The 25065-nt window shown below is 38.8% G+C and overlaps 1 protein-coding gene and 1 pseudogene across 4 annotated transcripts in view; one reads left to right on the forward strand and one right to left on the reverse strand.

Annotated features, from left to right (window-relative positions):
• Ptpn4 (protein tyrosine phosphatase non-receptor type 4) overlaps positions 1-25065 on the forward strand; it is a 184403-nt gene that overhangs the window by 50591 nt on the left and 108747 nt on the right. For all 4 annotated transcript variants that reach the window (XM_059280465.1, XM_059280468.1, XM_059280467.1 and 1 more), the window contains one exon: positions 20671-20778. In XM_059280465.1, coding sequence (XP_059136448.1) covers positions 20671-20778 — 108 coding nt within the window. The remainder of the gene's footprint in view (positions 1-20670; positions 20779-25065) is intronic.
• LOC131925658 (neuroguidin-like) lies at positions 3897-4859 on the reverse strand (annotated as a pseudogene).

A 25065-nucleotide genomic window follows, 5' to 3' on the forward strand; every position in this document is an offset into this window, starting at 1 on the left:
GGTGTAGTGTAGGCTTATGATTCTGGTGATCTGGTCTGGTGGCTGGGCGGCGCCTTCTTTTGTGTTCTCAGGTCACGTTTTGTTCATTCATCAACTCCTCAGCTAAACTTGTTTCCTCAGACTGCAGACTGTAGGATTCTGAATCCTCTCCAGGATGGATTTCAGCTGAGCATGTTAGTCTCACCAACACTTCCAAGTTGTTGAGTTTCTCAGGATCGGCAGCTGGGTCCTGGATTGGCCTCAAACAGAGTGTTCAGATCCGTTCTGATCTCGTCCCACGGAGATGGCTCCTTCCCTGGGTGTTGGGATTAAAGGCGTCCCTATTCCAAGCGCTTGATTAAGAGCTTGTTTTCACTAACTCCTCAGCGTGTAATAGCTCAATTTCTGGTCTTTATTACAACTGTGTCCGGGCCGCCGCTCCACCTACCTCTGCCTGTTTATTTTTCAAATGAATGCCTATTGCCTGTGGTGTTTAGAAATGGTCATTGAATTTCCTGTAACTAGAGTTAGGGATGGTTGTTAGCCACCATGTGAACTGAGCCAAGATCCCTGAGAGCAACATCTGTTCTTAACCACTGAGCCACTTTCTAGCTCCAATGTCACTTATTTTTATTATTGTATAATTTTTTTAGTTTCACTTTCTTTTGAGACAGGGTCTTGCAGTGTAGCCCCGATTCACTGTATACCAGATTGGCCTTGAATTTGTGGTGCTCTGTGATGACTATTTTTACCTGTTAACTTAATATAATCTAGAATCTCCTAAAGATAGTCTTAGATTGTTTTGATCAGGTTGCGCTGTGTAGCCAGAAGAATTCCTGTGTCCCACCTGGCCCGCAGCAGCTTATAAAATAAACACACAGAGGCTTATATTAATTACAAACTGTTTGGTCTATGGCTCATGCTTCTTGCTAGCTAGCTCTTATAACTTAATTCAACCCATTTCTATTAATCTATGTGTTGCCACATGGCTTTGTGACATTACCTGTGTCCCATTACATCTTGCTTCCGTGGCAGCGCCAGTGTCTCCTCTGACTCTTGCCTTCCTGTCCGTGTCTCTTTGCTTGGATTCTCCACCTGGCTCTATTCTGCCTTGCCATTGGTCATAACAGCTTCTTTATTAACCAATAGTAGCAACACATCACAGCAAAAAGAAAGACCATCCCACAGCACTTCCCTTTTCTGCCTAACCAAAAAGGAAATTTTTTATTTTAATATAGTAAAATTACATGTAACAAAATAGTTATCAAGCAAGAATTACAGTCACAATATCTAGTCTATATGTATTTAGCAAAATTAAGGAAAATATTCTATCATCTGTCCTATTTTTGTAAGTCTAAAGATTCATACCTAATTTACCTTTTATCATAACCAAGGAACAATACAATTATAGCTATCTAGTCTTCAACTCCATCAAAGACCCCAGAAGAATATAATATTACTTGAGTAAACAGCAAGTGCATTGTAAGCAACTTCCAAAATTATAGAAATGACAGACATCTGGCTGTCTGGACAGCCACCCAAAGTTCCTCTGTAACACTGAGGCATCTGTCTTCAGCCTCCAGGCCTAAAGTCCCTGGCATACTTTTCAGTGAAGCAGGAAATTTGAAGGACCATTTTGCCTATTTTGGCAAAGTTCGTCAGTCACTTTTCTGTGTGTCCTGCATAATTTCTGGCAGTTTCTTCTGTGGAGCAGAAACCTGAAGGACCATCTCACCCTGTTTTGGAAAAGTTCAGTCATCATTTTCCTGTGGGTCCTGCATGTCCAGTTTCTACAACATATTGTCAAGGAGTCCAGGCAAGAGCAATTTCTTGCCCAAAATGCTAGCCTTTTCCACATTGTAAGCAAACTCCATAATATCCTTTGAAGTAATTGGTTCTGCCAGGAGCAGATGTGTCTCACTGTCCAGAAAGGTCTAAGTTCTTAAAACATTTTATATTGTCATATTCTGTAGGTCTTTGAAGTGTTTGAAGATTATCTACCTAATTAAAATATACCTTCGTATACCCTGAAAAACCTAACTAACGTGACTATAAGTTTTGATTATTGTAGATAACTATTAATCTGCATTTCTTAATTATATATTACAATTTTAAATGAGTTGCATAAACACAATGCGTTAAACAAGAATAGAAATATATATATATATATTATCTTTTTCTGACCACTTAGGCATTTGAGCTGCTCAGCAGGAGTGGCTAGGATTAGTGTCTGGCTCCATCCCACTACTGAGTAGTGTGCTATCAGCTGCTCATAAACACCATGTAAGTGTTTGTCAGCGGGGTCTCTTAAATGAGCTGCACAGTTTTTGCTACTAATGATGAGTCAGGAAACTGTCTTTTAAAGGAGCTGTGCCTCTGCTCCACATCAGCAACTGAGCCCACCAGAGAAAAAATGGTTACCAGGAAGCCGCATTTGACTCTGTATGTGTTTAGAATCCTTTCCCAAACTCTCTCAGGTTTTATGTGAACGTAGTTGCTAAACATTGGGTGCCATTATGTAACCAGAAGTTTTCTTGTGTCCCCTGTTTAGTTATAGTTTTCTTTAGTTATAATAAAAGATAGATATACAAAACTTTAGACTCACCAAGATAAAGTAGATAATTAAATATTTTCTCTAATTTTGTCAAGTGCAAATGAGTTGAATATTGTTACTAGAATTCTTATTAATAACTTTTTGTTTTACTATTTTAAGGTTAAAACCTTCCTTTTTTTTTTTTTTTTTTTTTTGAGACAGGGTTTCTCTGTGTAGCTTTGGAGCCTTTTCTGGAACTCTGTAGCCCAGGCTGGCCTTGAACTCACAGAGATCCGCCTGCCTCTGTCTCCCGAGTGCTGGGATTAAAGCTGTGTGCCGCCGCCCAGCAAAGCCTTCCTTTTTAATTAAACAAAATAGGATAAATGCTGTGGGATAATGCTCTTGTACATTATAAAGATTTGTCACTCAAATTGGTTTAATAAATTGCTGACTGGTCAGTAGCGAGGTAGGAAGTATAGGCGGAGCAAGCAGACTAGGAGAATACTGGGAAGAGGAAGAGTGGAGTCAGGAGTCACTAGCCAGACACAGAGGAAGCAAGAGGAGTTTTTATAGAAGTTTTTATTATAGGGAACTTAAGAGAAAGAAGACAGAGTTCCTGTACAGCATGGAGGGTCCCCAGAACTGAGACACCACTGAGCCTCACTGCCTTGGTGATAATGAAGACTTTACTGCATGGAGGAGGGAGGAGAGAATGCACTGTCAGTTCAGTCCCCATTCTGGGTGTTGAGGTATCTCAAGATTTAGTCGTGTCCACAGTATGGTTTCTAGAAAAGGGATAGTTGAGAAGGGAAAAGAGATGAGGAGAAGCCAGGACTCTTTCTTGGCAACTGAGCTCTGGAAAGGGTAAGGCTGAAAAGGGAAACAGGCCCAAGGACAGTTCTGGGTACTATCCAGGAAAGAAGCTGGTCATTTTTCTTTTAAAAATTGATTTGTGCATATGAGTATTTGTATCTGTGTATGTGTGCCACATATATGTGTGCATGCCCATGGAAGCCAGAGGAGGGCATCAGACCCCCTGGCGTTACAGACAGTTTTGAGCCACCTGAAACAGGGCTGGCTGGGACTTTGGGGTCTTTTTACATTTAACTTCCTTGCCAGTTTCTGCCTCCTGTTCTCATATCAGTGATATCACACTGTAGTTTACAGTTTGTATTTTTTTGCAACTACTTTGTTGCACACCAGTTAAAAATTGTTATGACTTCAGCAAATTATATATTAATCATCTTTTAGTATAATGGTTTTCTTGATACTTAGCAACACATTTCTCTGTTCATTCATAAGCAAAATCAATTTTATTTAGTAAAGATCTTTCTACATTTCCAAGGCCAACACAGCCCAAGGAAAACACATATATACAGTGAAGTTAAAAGCATCCCAGGGTGACAAAAGTACATAAGCAAGTCACTGATGCCTCTGAAACCTCTTTCTTCCAACCTTTGTTAGGTATTTACTTCCTCTTTTTAATAGGATTCTGATCCTCATCAAGTGAGCGGTTCCTCCCATCAAAGCACTGATGTCACTGAAGTATGTGCGGGAATGAAGCTGTGAGCTCATAGTGCTTGCTTGCTTGCTTTTGCTGTCCTTTTTCTTGCTTGCTCCACTTAAACTCATCTTCATGCTCTATCTTCATGGTTAATCCTATGTTGATCTTCCTGACTCTGACAAGTGGCATCACAGATTTCTCCTGGGGTATCTGAGCACTGCTCCTTAAGCTCACAAATGACAGAGCTGCTCAATACCCATCTCTTGACTTGTTTCAAATGCTTTTGCTCCTGCTCAGCTTCTGTTTCATCATTATGTTCTGGAACCAAGTGTAGTGAGACATATTTAAACACTTCTTTTTTAGGTTTCTTCCCTGAAGTCTCAGACTGGCTCTCCTCTGATTCATCTTTCTCTTCATTCTCAGAGTTCAACTTGCTTAGCATATTGCTGGAATGGGGCTTAAAGATGAAGTGGATCACTCACACTGCAGCTACCTGTCACCGTGGTCTTGACTAGTTTGTTAATTTATTATTTCAGTTTTGGGGCCAAGGGACGGAGTTTTTCTAAAGCCGTGTGAATCTCCACCAGCCTCAGAACTGTAGGATGTCCCTGCAGAGATCCCCCCCGAGGCTTTGTCAGGATGAGGTGGCTCAGATCCATAGGGTACATGAACAGCAGCTTGTCTTTCACTTCCAATAAGCTTAGCTCCTTCTCTGTGGAATGTGTTCCAGCCTGAGCCATTTTTGTCAGTGCTTGTGCTTGTTCAGTTATAGTGCCCCTGGAAGGTTTTCGAAAGTGTTACCGAACTCAACACCTCTGATTCCAGCAAGCCCACCCTTTTCATGGCCCCACTTTTTCCTTTCTTATTACATTTATTTAATTCTTTTGAGATGGGAGCACACATACCTGGAGGTCAGAGAATAAATACCTTTTTTAACCAGGTGGGTCCCAGTGATTGAACTTAGGCCATCAGGCTTGATGGCAAGGGCCTTTCTTTGCTAAGCATTGAGCCAGCCCAGTCTCTTTTATTTTATTTCAATATGTGTCCCGTAGCTTTCTTTGACTGTTTTTCTGTCCTTTAATTTTTAATTATTTCATGAGTCTATTGCTGCTTTCTATGTACTTGGAAAAATGCCTACTCACACATCTTGCTCATTTTAACATTTTTTCCTATTGTTAAATCGTAAGAATTCTTTTTATATTCTGGGTGCAAGTTACTAGTTACTAGGTTAGGTATGTGATTTCCAAATACTCCATTCTTTGTTCTCTGTGTTATCTCTTCATGGTTTTGGTGATATCTTTTAATAGAAAACTTGTAACCCTTGGATCCAGTTTGTCATATCTGGATCCAGTTTGTCATATCTTAAAAAAAAAAAAAATACCTGGTCCATGGTTGCTAGGATTTTAATTACTTTTTTTTATATGATGTCAGGTATGTATCCAATTTTATTCCTTTGTACATGGATATCCACTTATCCTAGCATCATCATTGAAAGGACAGTTCATTCCTATCTGAATGTTCTTGGCTCTTGTAACAGCAAATGCAGTAGTTGATTTCTGAACTCTCTGTTCTTTCCTACTTAAATGTCTGTTGTTATGAGAGTATCATATCATCTTGATTTCTGTAATTTCCTAGAAAATTTCAAAATTAGGGAATGTGAGTTCTCCAGCATCATTCTTTTCTGTTTTTCTGTACGTGTACATTTAAGATTGCTGTCTTGAGACTGGAGAGACGGTTCAAGTGATTAAGAACATACTGCTCTTGCAGAGAATCAAGTCCAGTTCCCAGCATCCATGTTGGGCGGCTTATAGTCCCTGCACTTAAATGCACACAAACACACCATACAAGTTGTTAAGAGATTGCTGTATTGGTGGATTGGCCACTTTTGTCATTTATATTACCTCTTTGTCTTTAAAATCTATCGCTCTGAGGTCTTCTTTCTCGATCTAATGTAGGCACACTTATGACTCATGTTTGCATGTATATCTTTTTCATTATTCATCATTTACTTTCAACCTATGTGTTTTATTATATGGTGTATCCAAGAAACTTAAAAATATATTTGATTATGCTTATGTGTTCAGCTAAAAAAAAAATCTCCAGCACACAATAAAAATAAGTAAAACTTCAGTGTATATTGTCCTGGGGCTTATTAAAGAGCAGCACTTTGGTTTTATCCACATATGCAACAATGTGCAGGCTGGGAGTCCAAATAAAGCAAAAATGCCTTATAAAAACATGTGTTTCTATTAAAAGCCTGTACTCTAGTGGCAGCATTCTCAATGTAAGATAAAATAGGGGAAATAGGAGAATAAAGGCTTTTCTGCTAATTGTATGTGGAATCTAGATAAGTAATCTGAAAATTTGTAACTATGACACTGTCTTAATATGGGTCTGAAGTTTGAATTTTATACTATTTACTGTTTATAGAACCCCTAAATTGAAAAATGTTAAAATTTAATGAGGTTTAAAATAAAACAGTAAAAGAACATACTCTTTTTTAATTAAAAAAATTTAAAACTGTATGTGTCTGGATATTTTGCCTAGGTCATGTCTGTGCACCACACATATGGAGTGCTTTCAGAGGTCAGAGGAGGGCGTAGGGATACCTGGAGCTGGAGTTACAGATGGTTCGGAAGCCACCATGTCGGTGCTGGGAATTGAACCTGGCTCTTCTGGAGCAGCAAGTGCTCTTAATCACCACTTTAGTCTTAATGAACATAGTCTTAATCCTGACTAGAAATGATTCTCAGAGTTAACATTTCTGGGAAGATAAGACCACAATCCAAATATTAAAGACACAAAAGCAGAATCGGTTCATTAATAGCAAGAGTTGGCAGAACTGTATTACACCTATTTGACTTTCAAGTAATGCAACTATAGAAATTTAAAATTTAAATGATAAGAAGGGTACAAACATAAGACAATAATATTTTATCCAGCACATCTAGATATTTTGTTGTAGGACTTTTTATTATCTAGTTTGCCATACTGCCTGAAAAGGAACTTGGTATTTTAGAGTAGCCTATCCTAAGTTATTATGAATTGTCAGCCTAAGTACTGATTTTAAGTGGGAGGACTAAATATAAATAGCCTTCCTTTTTTTTTTTTTTATTTTACAATACAATTCAGTTCTACATACCAGCCACGGATTCCCTTGTTCTCCCCCCTCCCGCCCCCCCTCCCCTTCCCCCCAGCCTACCCCCCATTCCCACCTCCTCCAGGGCAATGCCTCCCCCGAGGACTGAGATCAACCTGGTAGACTCAGTCCAGGCAGGTCCAGTCCCCTCCTCCTAGGCCGAGCCAAGCAACCCTGTATAAGCCCCAGGTTTCAAACAGACAACTCATGCAATGAGCACAGGACCCGGTCCCACTGCCTGGATGCCTCCCAAACAGATCAAGCCAATCGACTATCTCACCCATTCAGAGGGCCTGATCCAGTTGGGAGCCCCTCAGCCACTGGTTCATAGTTCATGTGTTTCCATTTGTTTGGCTATTTGTCCCTGTGCTTTATCCAACCTTGGCCTCAACAATTCTTGCTCATATAAACCCTCTTCTTTCTCGCTAATTGGACTCCCGGAGCTCCACCCGGGGCCTAGCCATGGATCTCTGTATCCAGTTCCCTCAGTCATTGGATGGGGTTTCTAGCATGACAATTAGGGTGTTTGGCCATCCCATCACCAGAGTAGGTCAGTTCGGGCTGTCTCTCGACCATTGCCAGCAGTCTGTTGTGGGGATATCTTTGTGGATTTCTGTGGGCCTCTCTAGCACTTTGCTTCTTCCTATTCTCATGTGGTCTTAATTTACCATGGTCTCCTATTTCTTGTTCTCCCTCTCTGTTCTTGATCCAGCTGGGATCTCCTGCTCCCCCAAGCTCTCTTTCCCTCGACCCTCGCCCTTCATTACCCCCACTCATGTCCAGGCTGTTCATGTAGATCTCATCCATTTCTCCGTCATTGGGTGATCCCCATGTCTTTATTGGGGTCCGAGTCAAGGCTGTCCACTCTCCCCATACTTATTCAATATAGTACTTGAAGTTCTAGCCAGAGCAATAAGACAACATAAGGAGATTAAGGGGATACAAATTGGAAAGGAAGAAGTCAAGCTTTCCCTATTTGCAGATGACATGATAGTATACTTGAGTGACCCCAAAGATTCAACCAAGGAACTGATACAGCTTATAAACACCTTCAGCAACATAGCAGGATACAAGATCAACTCAAAAAAATCAGTAGCCCTCCTATATACAATGGACAAAGAGGCTGAGAAGGAAATTAGAGATACATCACCCTTTACAATAGCCACAAATGACATAAAATACCTTGGGGTAACACTAACCAAGCAATTGAAGGACCTAGATGACAAGAACTTTAAGTCCCTGAAAAAAGAAATTGAAGATGTCAGAAAATGGAAAGATCTCCCATGCTCATGGATAGGCAGGACTAACATAGTAAAAATGGCAATTTTACCAAAAGCAATCTACAGATTCAATGTAATCCCCATCAAAATACCAACACAATTCTTCACAGACCTGGAAAGAATAATACTCAACTTCATATGGAAAAACAAAAAACCTAGGATAGCCAAAAGAATACTTTAAAGTACAATAAAACAACCTCTGGAGGCATCACGATCCCTGACTTCAAGCTCTACTATAGAGCTACAGTAATAAAAACAGCTTGGTACTGGTATAAAAACCGACATGTGGACCAATGGAATCGAATTGAAGACCCTGACATTAATCCGCACACCTATGAACATATAATTTTTGATAGCCTTCCATTTTTAACGAAAGAAAAACAACTATGAACAGTTCTGGAGTCAGTAATCTCAGAGAGCTTGTAACTCCTCCACTTACTACCTGCAAGGTTTTGGAAGTTTGCACTCTCTGTGCCCCAGCCTCTTCATCTCTAAAGCCTTAGAGCCATTAGGGTTATTCTGACAACAACGGAATCTGACACATACACTTAATAGGAGTGTCTGGCAATAGTATTCAGTAAGAGTTAGCTATTGTTAATGTTATTATTAGGACTTTAGCTATATATAACTTCTTTATTAGGCCCTCCTTTTCTATATAGAAAAGTTTTACATAGTTTCACCAGCCCTAAAACTATGAGAAATTTTCATAATATATAGAAAATTTTAGTTTTAAATAGTATTTTGTATTACATCTTTTAATTTATTATGTATGTGTGTGTATAGTATTTATTATGTAATATATATGAATGATTGTGCCTGTGGAGGTAAGAAGACAACTGATGAGAGTTGAGTCTATCCTTCCACCATGGGCTCAGACTCGGGTCATCAGGCTTGGCAGCAAGAACCTCTTTGCCCTTTAAACCATCTCACTGGCCTTTTATAAAAAGGTTCGTTTATTAAACTGATACTTTTTTGTCCCAGCATTTTAATTACACAGCAAAGAATCTTGTTTGCCTATTTAATGATTGAGGACTTCCTGTGGGTTTTCTCTCTAGCTGTCTTGTTTGGCGCCAACTCTTCCATCTTGTTGCACATAAATACATAAGGATGTTTCTAGATCATCATTTGTGTTCTAAATCTAATATGAAAAGTTATTATCGAAGAAGTCATTTGAAGCATTGTCTGTTCAGGGGACTTCCTTTGTTCTTGCTTTCAAGTTCTATGGAAGAGACATCGGTGTATCCGCCCCATTCTTCTTTAAATCTCCATAGGAAGTGTTTGAAATGAAAACTAACACTTCACATATCTCTATGAACTTACCTCCTTGCTTATTATTGTGTGTGAATGTCTATGCAAATACATCTGATGGTCTTATTGAGCAAATTGTATGAAGTTTGAAGTTCTAGTGTTTGAAATCTCACTTATTGATCACCAATCATTGGAAGATTAATAATAAAAATTTTGTAATTTTTTTGTTATTTTCAGAAAAAAAAATATTTTCATGATGAAGGCCAAAAAAAAAAGTTCAGTTTATGCTTTATTTTTTTCCACTTCTATTTTATGAATGAGTTCAAGGTAAAAAAAAAAAAAAACAAAACAAAACTATTGCCACCGAGCGTGTGTGTGTGTGTGTGTGTGTGTGTGTGTGTGTGTGTGTGTGTGTTCATGTATTCGTTTGTGTGCCTGTCTGTGTGTGCACATGGAGGCCAGAGGTAAACATTGAGTATCTTTCTCAATTATGTTCCACATTCCATATTTTGAAACTTTACAAAATCACTGTACATCTTTTGATGTTCCTGGAGGTGTTCTTCACTCAGAGGGTGATCAAACTCTATCTTCTGATAATGGCTGAAGAATTTTGGTCTTTTAAGAGCTATTATAATGTGTCGTTGGGCTAAATATGGAGGGAACTCTCCCCAAGATGTGCTGATCTTCAGGAGAGCATCTTTAGAAATAGGTACCTCAGGGACCATCTAGGTTAGATGATTACATTTTAAAATACAGAATCCTTTTATTTTCCAGTGAAGATACACACATGAATATATGTATAATGGATCAAGTTATAGTTATTGCAAGGAGTCCCAATTTGGCCTTGGACTTTTCCTCTTTAGTACATCAGCCCCTAAGTACACTCATTCAGCCTTAGGTTCTATAAAACATAGCTCTGGTGTTGTTGAAGTAATAGTTTTCATAGTTTAGGATCAATGAAAACTGCCTTATATAGGAACAAAACTCATAAGAAGCTAACCAGCCAATAAAGAATAGGTATAAATATTTTCTGTTTAACTTTTGCTATTCTGCATTCTAAAGAGTATAGCTCTCTGTCTTTAGTCTACAGAGCAGCTGCTCAATCTTCCCTTCCAGCCAGGTCTCAACACATCTCTCCTTGTTCTTGGCCTACAAACAAGAATCTTCATTTAGTTAGGCAGTTACTAGTAACAAAACTAAGTACATTCTGTCAGGGATAGACTTTACTTTTTAAAACACAATTTACCCTAAGTTATCTGTAATATTATCCTTTGAGCTTTAGTGATTCTCCCAAATGCCTTGTTTTTTTACTGGTCCTTATGTGAAATAAGAAGAACCGAAGGGCTGGTAATTCTTGCAGAGGGACTAAAAACCATACATAAACTTTAGAATTGTTTCAGTGTACTCTTTTGTCATTCACTGACTCAACTAATCAAATATTAATTAACTGGCTTTTTGAAATAGCCTACTGAGAATTGTTAGTTCATGATGAGTTTCTCCTGCAGCTGTTTTCTTTTTATTCTCATCTGAGCAATTTCATCTGCTCTATTTATTATCCTTTCAGTGGCAGCCTATAAGGAATATGACTGTTCTGTACATTGCCTGGCCTTACAGGCTTTCCTTTGAAATGAGGGTAGAAACCTTTGTGACCTTGAAGCTCTGATGATCTGTGTGCCCACAAAACATTAATCCACATGCCTGAAAAAAAATATTATATGGACAAAGCCAAGGTTTTGCTGCTAACCTGAATGGTAGTTGGACTCCCTTGGACCATGGTTGATGTAGCCTTGTACCTGATACTGCTGGGTTCATGGAAAATGCTTCTTTAGGTGGTCTTGTGCAATCAAGGTGTCAGAAGTACTGTCTACTCGAGGGGAAATCTTCTCCAATGAGTTTATACTTTTATATTCTTGGCTTTGGCATGAATGGTAGGTAGTCTCACTGACATCTATGATATCATCAAGGAATCTCTCCTATTTTCATGGTACAAAAACTTGGATATCTTTAGTGACTACACTTTCTTTAACAACCATAGCCTTGTTGCCAGCAATTTTAAGTGCCAGACTACATAATTTTCTGACCAAAGCACATATTTTTCTAATCTTTCTGTTTTGTTCCTTGCTTAAAAAAGAAAAAAGAGAAAGAAAAAAGAAGGAGAAGAAGAAAAAAAAACATCTATCAATGACTGTACCATAGCCTGAATGCTGGATTTCCTCCATCAGATTAATTAATGCATTGACTTTATATTTTGCTTCTCTGAAATTCTCAGGGCACAGACAAAATGCCAGCAAGTTCTTTGCCACACTGTACCATGAATGGCCGTTAGTCCATTTTTTTTTATAGATGTTTATTCTCATCCAAAACCTCATTAACCTGGTGTTCACTGTTTGTATTCCTGTTAGCCTTCTCCCACCTTTAAGTACTCCTGGCTTTGGCCTCTTCAGCTCTTGTCATCAAATTTTCTCACATTTCTCCCTTAAATGAATCCCACATGCTTTAGAAACCTATGGTTAGGTAATCATAGCATCTACTGCACTTTCCTGCTTCCATTTCCTGTGTTAGTTTTTCACAGCTGTTACACCCGAAAAAAATAGAGAAAGTTCTTATTTTGGTTTCATCGTCTCTTGGCTATGGTTAGGCAGAACATCATAATGGGGTCTGTAGTAGAACAAAGCTGCTTTCTTCATGGAAACCAAGAAGCAGAACAACAGGAAGGATCTAAGGCAAGATGGAGCTCCTTGTGACATTCTTTCACTTTCTACAGTTTCCACAACCTCCCCAAAGAGCACCCCCAGCTGAGGACCATCTCTTTAGTATATGAGCCTGGGGAGAATGTTTCATATCTGAACCATAAAATTGACATGTTTCTGTCTCTTGTGATGCCTACATGACCTATGCACTCTACCAGCAAGAAGGCTGTCTTTATATGTGGTCCCTTTACTTAATACTTTCAGAACCATGAGTCAAAATAAAGGTCTTTTGTGTGAAACTTACCCAATTTGTTTTATTATGGTATTGACAATAGAAAGTTAATGAAGCAAGGAACAAGCAGATTATTTCTTTTTTCATTTGTATTTTTTAAATAAAGAGCTCCCACTTTTTCAGTGTGGCCATATTAGGAAGAAGGACAAAGAGATCCAATGAACCCTTGAAGTCCAGCTTCCTCTTTCAAAGATTAATTTTATTTAATGTGTTTGAGTATTTTGCCTATATGTATTTATGTACAGCATGTGCATTAGTGCCCATGAGGGCCAGAATAGGGCATCAAATTCCCTGGAACTGGAGTTACAAGGGGTTGTGAGCCATCATGTGAGTGTAGGGGACTGAACACAGGTTCTCTGCAAGAGCAGCCCATGAATGCTCTCAACTGCTGAACCATCTCACTAGCCTCTCAGTTGTGTTTTTTAAATCTTCTCTTCTTTCTTTGAAAGCTCATTGTTTTTGAAAATTAACTTCTCTCATCGACTGCAGTGTTTTGTTTTTATATTGTTCCTTCTAAATCAGCAAGTGGCATGACCAGGAATCCATTTGCTAATCAAGACACACAAACACAACATTCTTGATGTGTCATTTTTTTTCTTACCCATAATTAGTTACCTTTTTGCCAATCTGCTATTTTGGAATAGGTCCATTTTACTTTGTCATCTTTGATACTCTAATTTAGGTCACTTATTATTACTATTAGTACAATCATCTCTTAATTGAACTTTCTATCTTTATTTTTTATTATTAGATTTATTTTGTTTTGTTTTATGTGTATTTGTTTTGCTGCATGTTTGTCTGTGTAAATATGTGTGCCTGGTGCCCATAGAGGCCAGAAGAGGGGCTCAGATCCCCTGGAACTAGAGTTATAGATGGGTGTGAGCCACTATGTGAATGTTAGAAACTGAACCCAGGTCCTCTACAAAAGCACATGCACTAAGCCATCTTTCCAGTCCCTTCTGTCTTATTCTTAGCATCTCCATTTCCCTGCACAAAACCACATAGCAGCTTTTGTTTTCAAGTATTGAAATCTTTTATGTGTTTTAATTAGTTCATTATTTGCATTTCAACTGAAGGTATAGCAAGAAATGAGTCTACTCCATCTTGTTCAGAAGAGAAGAGTGCATTAGATTTTACTGTAGTAGCTTTAAAAAGTAATGCCTAGTCTTTTCCCTAGACCAATTAATCAGAATGAGAAAAGGGAAGAGGAGAGTGTAGCAGTACTTAGTTTTATTTTTAATGCAGATAGCCAAATGGGCATTGAGTAGTATCATTTGAAGCACATACTTCCTTCCATTGGTTGTCAGTCTTAACACAGTTTTGACCAGTAAGATATGATGCATAGTCTTTTTGTGTGGTAAGTTTACAAGTATGTTTGTTTTCTTGATGATATTGCTGCTAAAGGCTCGCAAATACAGCCAGCACTGAAATGCAAGCGAGGCAGAAGGGAGCAAACCTATTCTTGATTGCCTCTCATTGGCTGATTTAGCTCTGGAATCTGTTCTACCTTTATACTCTATATTATGAAAAAAAAAAATACGTCCTTTCAACTCTGAGATTGGTTCTAACTTTATTTAGAATCCTTCTGACTACTATAGCCAACGAGAGGAAATAATAGTGGTAAAATATATCATACTATGTTTTCTAGTGAACACATTGATGTGCTGAGCTATTTCTTTCAATATTAGACTTTATTTTGCTGTTCACGTATATCTGAAATAGTTGATACAGTTACTGTTTTTGTTTAATCCTTATAAATTTAGGCTGGGGAGATGGCTCTTGGGTGTAAAAGTTTGCAAGTATGAGGGCCTGAAATAAGATCCTCAATAAAAAGCTAGCATAGCAGTACCTGTCCATAACTCCATGCTGGGGTATTGAGACAGGAGGATCCTAGGAACTTTCTGGCCATCCAGTCTATTCTAAATAGTGAACTCCAGGTTCAGTAATAGACCCTGACTCAAAAATATGAGAGGAATAGGTGAGATGGCTCAGCATGTAGAGGTATTTGTTGACAATCTTGACCACCTGAGTTCAGTCACTGGCACTCACATGGTGGAAGGAGAGAATTGACTCCTGAAAGATGAACTCTTACCTCCATGTTTGTGCTATGGCATGTACATGTGCACTTGTATAGACACATGTAGATAAATGTAAAAATAATGTAAAAGATAAAAAGATACGGAACACAAGAAAGGAGATATTTGACATCAACCTCTGACTTCCACATGCACACACTCAGATGGGTGATTCTGCATGCACACACAGAGATAGGTGCTTCCATACGCATACACACACACAGATGGACACACAGATGGACACAGATGGGTGATTACACATGCACACATACATATGGGTAATTCTGCATGCCCATACAGATGGGTACTTCCATGCGTGCGCACACACACACACACAGATGGGTGCTTGTGTATGCACACACACACTCACAGATGGGTGATTCCACACGCAGACACACAGATGGGTGCTTCTGCATGCGCACACAATTTTCTAATGGTTTCCCTACAAATTGTGTCATTTTACAGTTCTGTAGTTAAATAAGTATTTTTATCGTACTCATTGTTTTTTATATTTATTATCTACTCATGGCATGTCATTGTGATTTCTTATTTTTATTTCTATTATTATTATTGATAAACTTGTTAATTTCTGTTTTTATCTATTAGGTTTTACTCATTACTTAGTAAATTATTCAATCATGTCTTTTCTGCCATACTTAGTGGATGTGGAACATGGGGATAATAATGTCTACATTACTGAATTAATAAGGTTAAAGTCAGATATTTTTTAAAATTCTGTACATAATTGTAAAGTTATGTTCTGTCAAATCAAAGGCCTTTCTCAAATTTCCTGCAAAGTTTTTCCATGTGCTGCCTTTTATGACTTCTACACAAAACTATTTTAAACTGTAGTCAACTTTCTAGTCATGTTTGAGTATAAGAATAAAAGAGACACAGATACCATAGACATATATACATATATACACATATATAAGTTATTTGTAGGGAGCCTACTCATTTTTCTGTGGGAAGCCCACTCCCACTTTTTCCCCAGGGTACTCTTGAGGAGGGAGGAGTGAAAAATATTTAGATAGAAGGATAGAGGGAAGAGAAACAGATAGAAACACAGGATAGCCTTGGGAGGGCCTGGATCATTATTCACTAGCCCCTTCTGTCTCTTCTATAGGGCTTTTTATAGAAATGCCAACGGGTGGAGCAAAGTATCTCCTCCTAGCACAGCCAAGTGTGGACCCTTTCCAGTTGCCTGGTAACTACACATGTGATCAAGCAATCCTCTAATGCAGCCCTACTGGGTAAAGCAAGCTCAGACCTCACTGGAAACCTTTGTGGACCTCCACAATTCCCTCTTCTTGATATAATAAAGGGCCTCCCAGGTCCCTCAGATAGACTGTACCTGTTTTAGGTTGTCCTTATTGATTGATTTTTACATACATATATTCAGGAAGCTATCAAGAAGAAAGATGCTTGTCTTTTTGGCCACCTCTGGCAAGGGGGGTGGGTACAGAGCTTAACTCAGATCTGACCCAGGTCCCTATTAAGAGCCTGGAAACATCCACAGTGATCTCCACAGCTGCCACACCTCCCAGTAAAGGAGTAGAGGATAATAAAGATGGGATATCCCTTTGGAATGGGTCTAAGGTGACTACAGCAGTCTTAGCTGCACCAGGCCCTTTTCTAAATCAAAACTCTCTCCTAACAGATGTTCAATAAAATTTTCAAGAGACTATTTTGGTTCCCAGGAGAAAACAGTCATTTCAAAACACTTCAAAGTATCCACTTAACTAAACTAAAACCCATGCTAATTATAAAGACACTTTTTAGCTGTTTAAGTAGCTCATATATACATGTATTCCTAACACAGCAGTAGATTTTCTGTACAAACTAACTCGATTGTGGGAGGCCTACCCCCTTGTGGGAGGCCTACTCCTTTATAAACAGAAACAGATGAGAAGTGGAAACTTCTAGGAAGAAGACAGAAAAGCTCCCCTAATTATGACACCTTTGCTTAAGTTTTCCAGGGGCCATTGAGAACATAAAATTATATTTTAAGCTATCATAGTGTTTAAATATATCTGAAGGTAAAAGAGTAATAACTTTAATATGCTTGTAATGTGATTGATTTGCTTTATCCTTTAAAAATTAATGTTACCTAATTTGTCTGGACTATACAGATATTGAAGTAATAATAAAAAACAATTCTAGTATGTATTTATACTTTTTACAAACTTACATTGAACAATTACATTTTTTGCATATTTACAAATAGCATGAACATCACTATACATATTTTCACTTTTTTACAAACTTATATTCAAAAGGAAACTATGTAACTATTTTTGAAACTTATGCAAATATTTAGAAAGAATATATTAACAGCACCCTACATATTTACAACTAACATGAATATCACTATACTTACTTATACTTTTTACAAACTTATATTCAAAAGGAAACTCCATAGAACTATTTTACAAATTTTAGCAAATATCTAGAAGAATCTCTTAACAGAACTAACTTACATTCAAAAGCAAACCCTACAGGACTATTTTAAAAACTTTAGCAAACATCTGGAAGAGATCTCTTAACTGAACTATTATATTATCTTTCAACAAGACAGAGAATTCACAAATCATGAATAATTACCATACTGAGCTGCTGTAAAGCTCTTAGAAAAAACTTCCTGTGCAACTATTAGGCCTGTGGAGGAGCGTCATTGGAACTGATGTTCCTCTGTTGCACACTCCTCACCAGACTAAGCAGCCAGCAAGCTTCTGAGGATACAATTTCCCCCTTTTTAGTTTTTTAAAGCTGCTTCTTAAGATGCCATGATGCCAGTGTTTCTCTCTTTGACTTTAAGCACAACCCAAGGTTTTTTTTTTTTTTTTTTTTTTTAAATCTTCTTGTAAGTCTTTTCCATACCTAAAGCAATTTCCCAGTATATGGACTGCTTTCCCTTGCTTCCTTAAGGGTTTCAAAATGACTTGAGAAGCATCATTAGTGTCTTAATTGCCCCCTGACAGGCATCACCTGTTTCTTGTTTTCGGGAAATAAAGGTAAGGTTTATAGCAGCACTTGGGGAAAAAAAGCAATGTTTTGAGCTGAAAAAGCAGAGTTTTTTGGGCAGCTTTTTGAAAGTTTTTGTCCCAGTCTATCTGCTTTTTCTCCAGGTCTGCTTGCCTATGCCGCTTCACTTTTACAAACTACATTTCTCAAGCTGCCTTTTGGGTCCAGGTGCGACCAATGGCAGCTGCTGCATTCCTGGTTCCTGTTTACATATCTGTGTCTGTACTGAAATCAATATTTTGCTTTTTTGCCATGGGAGATTTTTGAGTAAAGATTAAGCTTTTCACCTGGCACTGTCCCTTGAGTGGGCATACACTCAGACAGGTACTTTAGTGCCAGAAGCAAAAACAGCTCGGGGCTTGCTCCCACCTTACTGGGTCAGTGAAAGAAGATGGAAGTACTGGAAATAAAAGTCCCCCCCCCTCCAAAAAAGTAGCTTTAGCCCAGTGGTGGTGGTGCAAGCCTTTAATCCCAGCACTCAGGAGGCAGAGTCAGGCAGATCTCTGTGAGTTCCAGGCCAGCCTGGGCTACAGAGTGAGTTCCAGAAAGGTGCAAAGCTGCACAGAGAAACCCTGTGTCAAAAAAAGAAAAAAAAAGTTTTTTCAGCCTTTTCAGAGAGATTCCCTCCATGGTAGATTTTTGTCTTGTCCTGGCTTGTCTCCTCCTCCAGATACAGAGTCCCTGCTCAGGCTCTGCTAACTTCTTTCTGTTCTGAGGGTAAGGACTTGCATCCCTGTTTCTGTATGGTCAAATTTTGCTTCTGCTTTTCCCGTGCTGCCATTGCAGCTTGGAGCTTAGACCCTGCTTTTTTCGCTGCAGGGAGGATCCCATAGCCTCCATGCTTCTTCCATGCCAGCAGCCCCTCACTGGGTCCCACAGTGCTTCTGCAGCAGCTCCATTCTGGGGGCAGGCTGTCTATGCTCGGTGGAAAATGGACATAGCCTCTGGCCACAGGGAATTCTGGCTGCTGTTTTTCTAATATTGACTTGAAGGGGAGATAGCACTGACAGAGAGGATTTGCTATGTTTCAAGAGGGTTTTTGGTTTTTCTAGTGTAATTATAGGTGATTTTCCCATTCTGATAGATGTTATTTCCAGGCAAATCTAATTTTTTTCCTTACAGAAAGAAAAAAAAATCTGAAATGGAAAGACCTGAAGAGCTTTCAGAGGTTTTGTTTTTTCTTTTCTTTTCTTTTCTTTTCTTTTCTTTCTTTCTTTCTTCCTTTCTTTCTTTCTTTCTTTCTTTCTTTGTTTTTTTGTTTGTTTGCTTGTTTTTCGAGACAGGATTTCTCCACATAGTTTTGGTGCCTGACCTAGATCTTGCTCTGTAGACAAGGCTGGCTTCAATCTCACAGAGATCTGCCTGGCTCTGCTTCCTGAGTGCTGAGATTAAAGGCGTGCACCACCACTCCCTGGCATTGTTTTGTTTTGTCTTTTAGAGAGAGATTATTAAGTGTTTCCTAAAAATTTAGTTCCCCAAACTTGGCTTCATGGCCAAGAGGAAACTGAGTCTGATGGTACAATGTATCATACAGTGGCACTGTCAGCAGAGTGAAGGGTTTTATTTCACTTGCATCCGCCTCTGGGAAAGTTCTTTCCTGACACTCAAGGCTTGCATCTAAGCTGTCCGCAGGCCAAAAGCTTCCACAGGAATCTTTTTCTGCCTGTTTTCTTTAATAGTGTTTTCTTCTTCACTAAGATTCTTCCCCAGAAGTCTGCGTTCATAGTCCTATAGTTGGAAAAATTAAGGATATAGCTCCTCTGTCTGTTGCTTATCTAAGTTTTTTCTACACTATATTCTTATAGTCTACCTTACTCTAAGCTTCTTCCTACCCAGTATTCCTAGTTCCACTCTTATTCTAAATTTCTTCTTACCCAATATTCCTACACCTAATCCTGTATTTTTACTTTTTATAGATAGAAATTAAGAGAGAGAGAGAGAGAGAGAGAGAGAGAGAGAGAGAGAGAGAGAGAGAGAGATTCACTGCAGCCTCATTTTTCACTGGCATTTCTTTCAGCTGCCTTACTTTACCTATACTGCCCAAAATAGAATACCCCTGTCTTCATTATACTACAAAACTGGACATGCCCACTGCTTCCTATGGCACCCCAACCCCCCTTTCACCAAATCCCTGGTCCCTGTTCCTGGCGCCATCTGTTGGGGGGCTTACCCATTTCTATGTGGGAGGCCCCCTTTCACTTTTTCCCCAGGGTACTCTTGAGGAGGGAGGTGTGAGAAATATTTAGATAGAACAATAGAAGGGAGAGAAACAGAAACACAGGATAGCCTCAAGAGGGCCTGGATCAGTATCTACTGGCCCCTTCTGTCTCTTCTAAAGGCTTTTTATAGGAATGCCAAGGGGTCGAGCAAAAGACCTCCCCCTAGCATAACCAAGTGCAGACCCTTTCCAGTCACCTTGTAGCCACACATGTGGTCAAGCAATCCTCTAATGTAGCCCTGCTGGGTAAAACAAGCTCAGATCTCACTAGAAAACCTTTGTGGGCCTCCACAGTTACTGTGGCAACAATATAAAATAACAAAAATACCATGATAATAGCCTACAGGAGCCATTTTCAATCCAAAGTTTTTCATCTTCATATTTATTATTTTTTCTAAGAACAGTTTCCCTTAAAAGGTATTCACATGTGAAGCTTTATTCTCAACCAAGTCATTGCTATATAAACAATGGCCATTGTAGTAAAAAAGGACAAAAAGTTATACAAGGTTAAAAAACAAAGTGCATGGTGTGGTAGTGCACACCTTTAATCCTAACACTTGAGAGGAGGCAGAGGCAGGTGAATCTCTGTGATTTTCATGGCCAGCCAGGGCTTCTTAGTGAGAAGAAAAGGGGAAAAAAAAAGAATGTACTGCCTATTAAAGATGGTTTCGTATTACTTTTCTTGCAGAAACATGATCAGGGGCAAGTTCTGTTGGATATAGTCTTCAAGCATCTTGATTTGACTGAGAGAGACTATTTTGGTTTACAGTTGGCTGACGATTCCACAGATAACCCAGTAAGTTCAAGCAGTTGCCTTTCATTTCCTTGTAGTTTTTCTCTATGTTCATTATATAAAGCCCCTTCTTATTTAATGAGTTTTAACATCTTTAATTGAATAATTAGACTCAATTCCTTTGTCTGTTATGCTTGTTGTTTTAACATATCTGAATCTATTCCTTTTAAGTATTTATAACTATAAGTCAACTTGTAAGTGTAGTATTAGTTTTATTGTGTCTTGGAGAACTAAAAAGTAAGACTAAGGCCTCTTGATCTAAAGAGAGAAAAACCTTTAGATCAGCAGCTCTCAACCTGTGGGTCATGACCCCTTTGACAAGCTTCTGTCTCCAAAAATATTTACATTAAGATTCAAAACAGTAGCAAAATTACAGTTCAGAAGTAGCAACAAAAATAACTTTATGGCTGTAGGTCACTACAGCATGAGGAACTGTATTAACAGATTGCAGCACTGAATAGGTTGAGAACCACTGCTTTAAGTGTATATACATTTACTAAAATGAAATTGGAGTTGTTCAGTGATATTTCAGTTGTTCATGGATATTCTATCAAAAGTCTTAATTTCTTACTGTAAATTGTTGAATTAAGAATATTTTATAAAGACACTTCTTACACAAGATACTCCATTTCAAAGCTGTGCAAATCCTCAATCTTAAGCTCCTTAGGTTTCTACCTACTTTTTAGTACTCCTGGTCATGGTTCTTCTGGTTAGAAACATTGGGTCAGAGAAATAGAGGATAAGACATGGTGAATCATAGAGATGCTTTCTTTGACAATTAAGCATTATAAATTGCACTAAAGAAATATACCTATTATGAACATAGATGAAAGATATACTAACACATCTTAGCTGCATTCTTTGTTATTGTATTGTGGTTAGACTATGACAGACTTAACAAAAACAGTCTATCCTTTTAATTAATGTAGTGGAGTTCTTTCTCTGTTCAAACACAAAATGTTTGTTATGTAGCCCACGTTGGCCTTATACTTAGTCCTCAGCCTCCCAGAGTAGAGATACAGGTGTGTACTACCACACTGGGTCAGGAGTATATTTTGCAAGAAATACTTGTACTATTTAGAAAATGTGTAGATTGAAGACATTGAAGAAGTTCTCTGAATCAGTGTTTTACTATTCTATTTATGGGGCTGGAAAGATGGCTCAGCTAGCTTACTCCTCTTGCAGAGGATCTGGATTTGGTTTCCAGTACCAGCTCTGCAACCTCCTGTAACTCTAGTTCTAAGGGATCTGATGCCCTTTTCTGGCCTGTATGGGTTCCTGCACACATAATACACAAACTCATGTGGGCAAACACAAAAATACATAAATAAATTCCAAATTCCATTATAAGGCTGTTTTAATAGAATAGTTGTAGAATTTTAAATCCTAAAAGAGGCTTTGGAAATTTTCCAGCATAACACTCATATTTTTAGAAGTCATTATTTGAATCTATGGAGTTAAAGCCTGAGTTACTTCTGACACTAATAAAACCAAGAATTTGGTTCTCCTAATTCCTTGTGCTCATTTTTTACATGGAACTATTATTTCTACTATTGAACTTTATATTTAAATATTCAGAAAGAGCTAGTTAGTGCCAGAATCTTTTCAAGGAAGAGACTTAAGAGTTCAATTCTTATATTGTCCCACTATTAATTGGTGTGTGTGCATGTGTGTTGCATGCATGTGAATGTGTGGGTGTGCAGGACAAAGCAGGAGATGTCTTTCTCTCTCATTTTCTACTTTGTTTTAAGATAGGATTTCTCACTGAACTGGAAGCTTACTGTTTAGGCTAGGCTGGCTTACCAGCAAGCTTTCAGGATCTCTTTCTCCATCCTCTTAGTGGGTTACAGGCAGAAGCTGCCATGCCTAACTTGTATGTCCTCATTCTTGCACAGCAAGCACCCTTACCCACTGAGCCATCTCCCCAGCCCTTCTGATTGTCAATGTGAAGTTATCCGAAGGGTTTGAGGATAATTTATATATTAAAAGAAAGGAATAAAGAGTAGCATTTATGAAGCTTGTATTGTGGTAATCAACTGTTTTACATACTATCTCTTAGTTTTTACTATGATTTAAAAGAATCATTAAATTTTTAAGTGAAAAATAAATGCTTACAAGCCAGGCAGTGGGGGTGCACCCCTTTAATCCCAGCACTCAGGCAAAGGCAGGTGGATCTCTGTTAGTTCAAGGCTAGCCTGGTCTTCAGAGCTAGTTACAGGACAGCCAGAGCTACAGAGAGAAACCCTGTCTTGAAAACCCAAAATAATTACGTACATACATACATACATACATACTACCTTATTCCTTTGTATAAACCCCAGAGCACCCAATTAATTATGTCATAATCTTGTATCTTTGTAAGCTCTTATTCTAGTAATTTGTTTCATTATTCCTAGTGTGCACTTTTATTTTTTTCCTGTCCAGTCTTTATTCTTTTGTTTGTTCATTTTTTTGTTTTGTTTTGTTCATTATTGCATGGTGAGGGATCACTACAACAGTGCTGAATAGCAGTGATAGGGAGGTAACCTTGTCTTCCTCCCCATCTGAAGAAAGTATTGAATATTTCATTATCAATTATGTTATGAGCTCTAGATGCTTTTTTAAAAAACTAAATACGCATAATTGAAGCACCATTTATATAGAATAAAATTTAGTATCTATTTATCATGAAAAACCATAAGAAACAGTACCCTTTTACTCTGAAAAAGAGTATTTGCTAAATACTGGCTGATATGCATTAGGAAACTGAAAGGTTAGTATATATCCACTGGAATCACTGAATTAAATATTCCTAGTCAGTCTGCTGGTGCAGGTAAGAATTTCTAGGTGGTGGACTCAGCTACTTGAGAAACTGAGTTAGCTCATAGCTTCAGGGACCTACAGGGATACTGAAAGAGTTCAAGGCCAATGTTGATGAGATCCTATTTCAATATAAAAGTATAGAAAGGCTTGGGAATATAGTTCAGTGGTAATGCACTTGCCTAGCACATATAAAGCCTTCAGTTCAGTCCCCAAAACTACAGCATAGACAGATTGATGATTAATGATGGTTCTTAATTTTTTTAATTCATTTTACATACCAAACACAGATCCCCCCTCTCATCCCTCTTCTTGCTCCTCTCCTCCCAGCCTCTCTCCCCTCGACCTACCCCTATCCACTCCTTCAAAAGGGTAAGGCCTCCTATTGGGAGTCAGCAAAGCCTGGTACATTTAGTTGAGGAAGGACCCCCCCCCCCCCCCCCGGCCCAGTCAAGGCTGAGCAAGGTGTCTCATCATAGGTAATGCGCTCCAAAAAGCCAGCTCATGGACCAGGTATAGATCCTTATCCCACTTCCAGGGACCCCTTAAACAGACCAAGCTACACAACTGTTTCCCGTATGCAAGGGGCCTAGTCTGGTCCCATGTGGATTCCACAGCTGCTGGTCTAAATTTCGTGAGTTCTTATGAGCTTGGTTCATTTGTCTCTGTAGATTTCCCCATCATGATCTTGACACCCCTTGCTCATATAATCCCTCTTGATTCTCTTTGACTGGACTCCTGGAGCTTGGCCTGGTGCTTGGCTGTGGATCTCTGCATCTGCTTCCATCAGTTACTGGGTGAAGGCTCTATGATGACAGGATATTCACCAGTCTGATTACCGGGTAGGCCATGTCAGGAACCCTCTCCACTATTGCTAGTAGTCTAATCTGGGGTTGTCTTTGTGGATTCCTGGGAATTTCCCTAGCATCCTTTACCCCATAATGTCTCCCTCTATCCAGATATCTCTTTTCTTGCTCTTCCACTCCTTCCCTCCCCCAGCTCGATCATCCCATTCCCTCATGTTCTCATCTCTCATACCCTCCCCTCTGTTACTCCACCCCCCATCCCCAGCTTACTCATGGACAGCTCATCTGTTTCCCCTTCCCAAGGTGATCCATGTGTTCCTCTTAGGGTCCTCCTTGTTTCCTAGCTTCTCTGGAGCTGTGACTTGTAGTCTGGTTATCCTTTGTTTTACATATAGTATCCACTTATGCATGAGTACATACCATGTTTGTCTTTCTGAGGCTGGGTTACCTCACTCAGGATGATATTTTCTAGTCCCATCCATTTGCCTGCAAATTTCATGATGCCATTGTTTTTTACAGCTGAGTAGTACTCCATTGTGTAATATATACCACATTTTCTTTATCCATACTTCAGTTGAGGGGCATCTAGGTTATTTCCAGGTTCTGGCTATTACGAATAATGCTGCTGTGAACATAGTTGAGCCAAGTGTCCTTGTGGTATGATTGAGCATCCCTTGGGTGCTCA

This window comes from Peromyscus eremicus, chromosome 15 (assembly GCF_949786415.1).
Source record: "Peromyscus eremicus chromosome 15, PerEre_H2_v1, whole genome shotgun sequence".
NCBI classification, from domain to species: Eukaryota; Metazoa; Chordata; class Mammalia; order Rodentia; family Cricetidae; genus Peromyscus; species Peromyscus eremicus.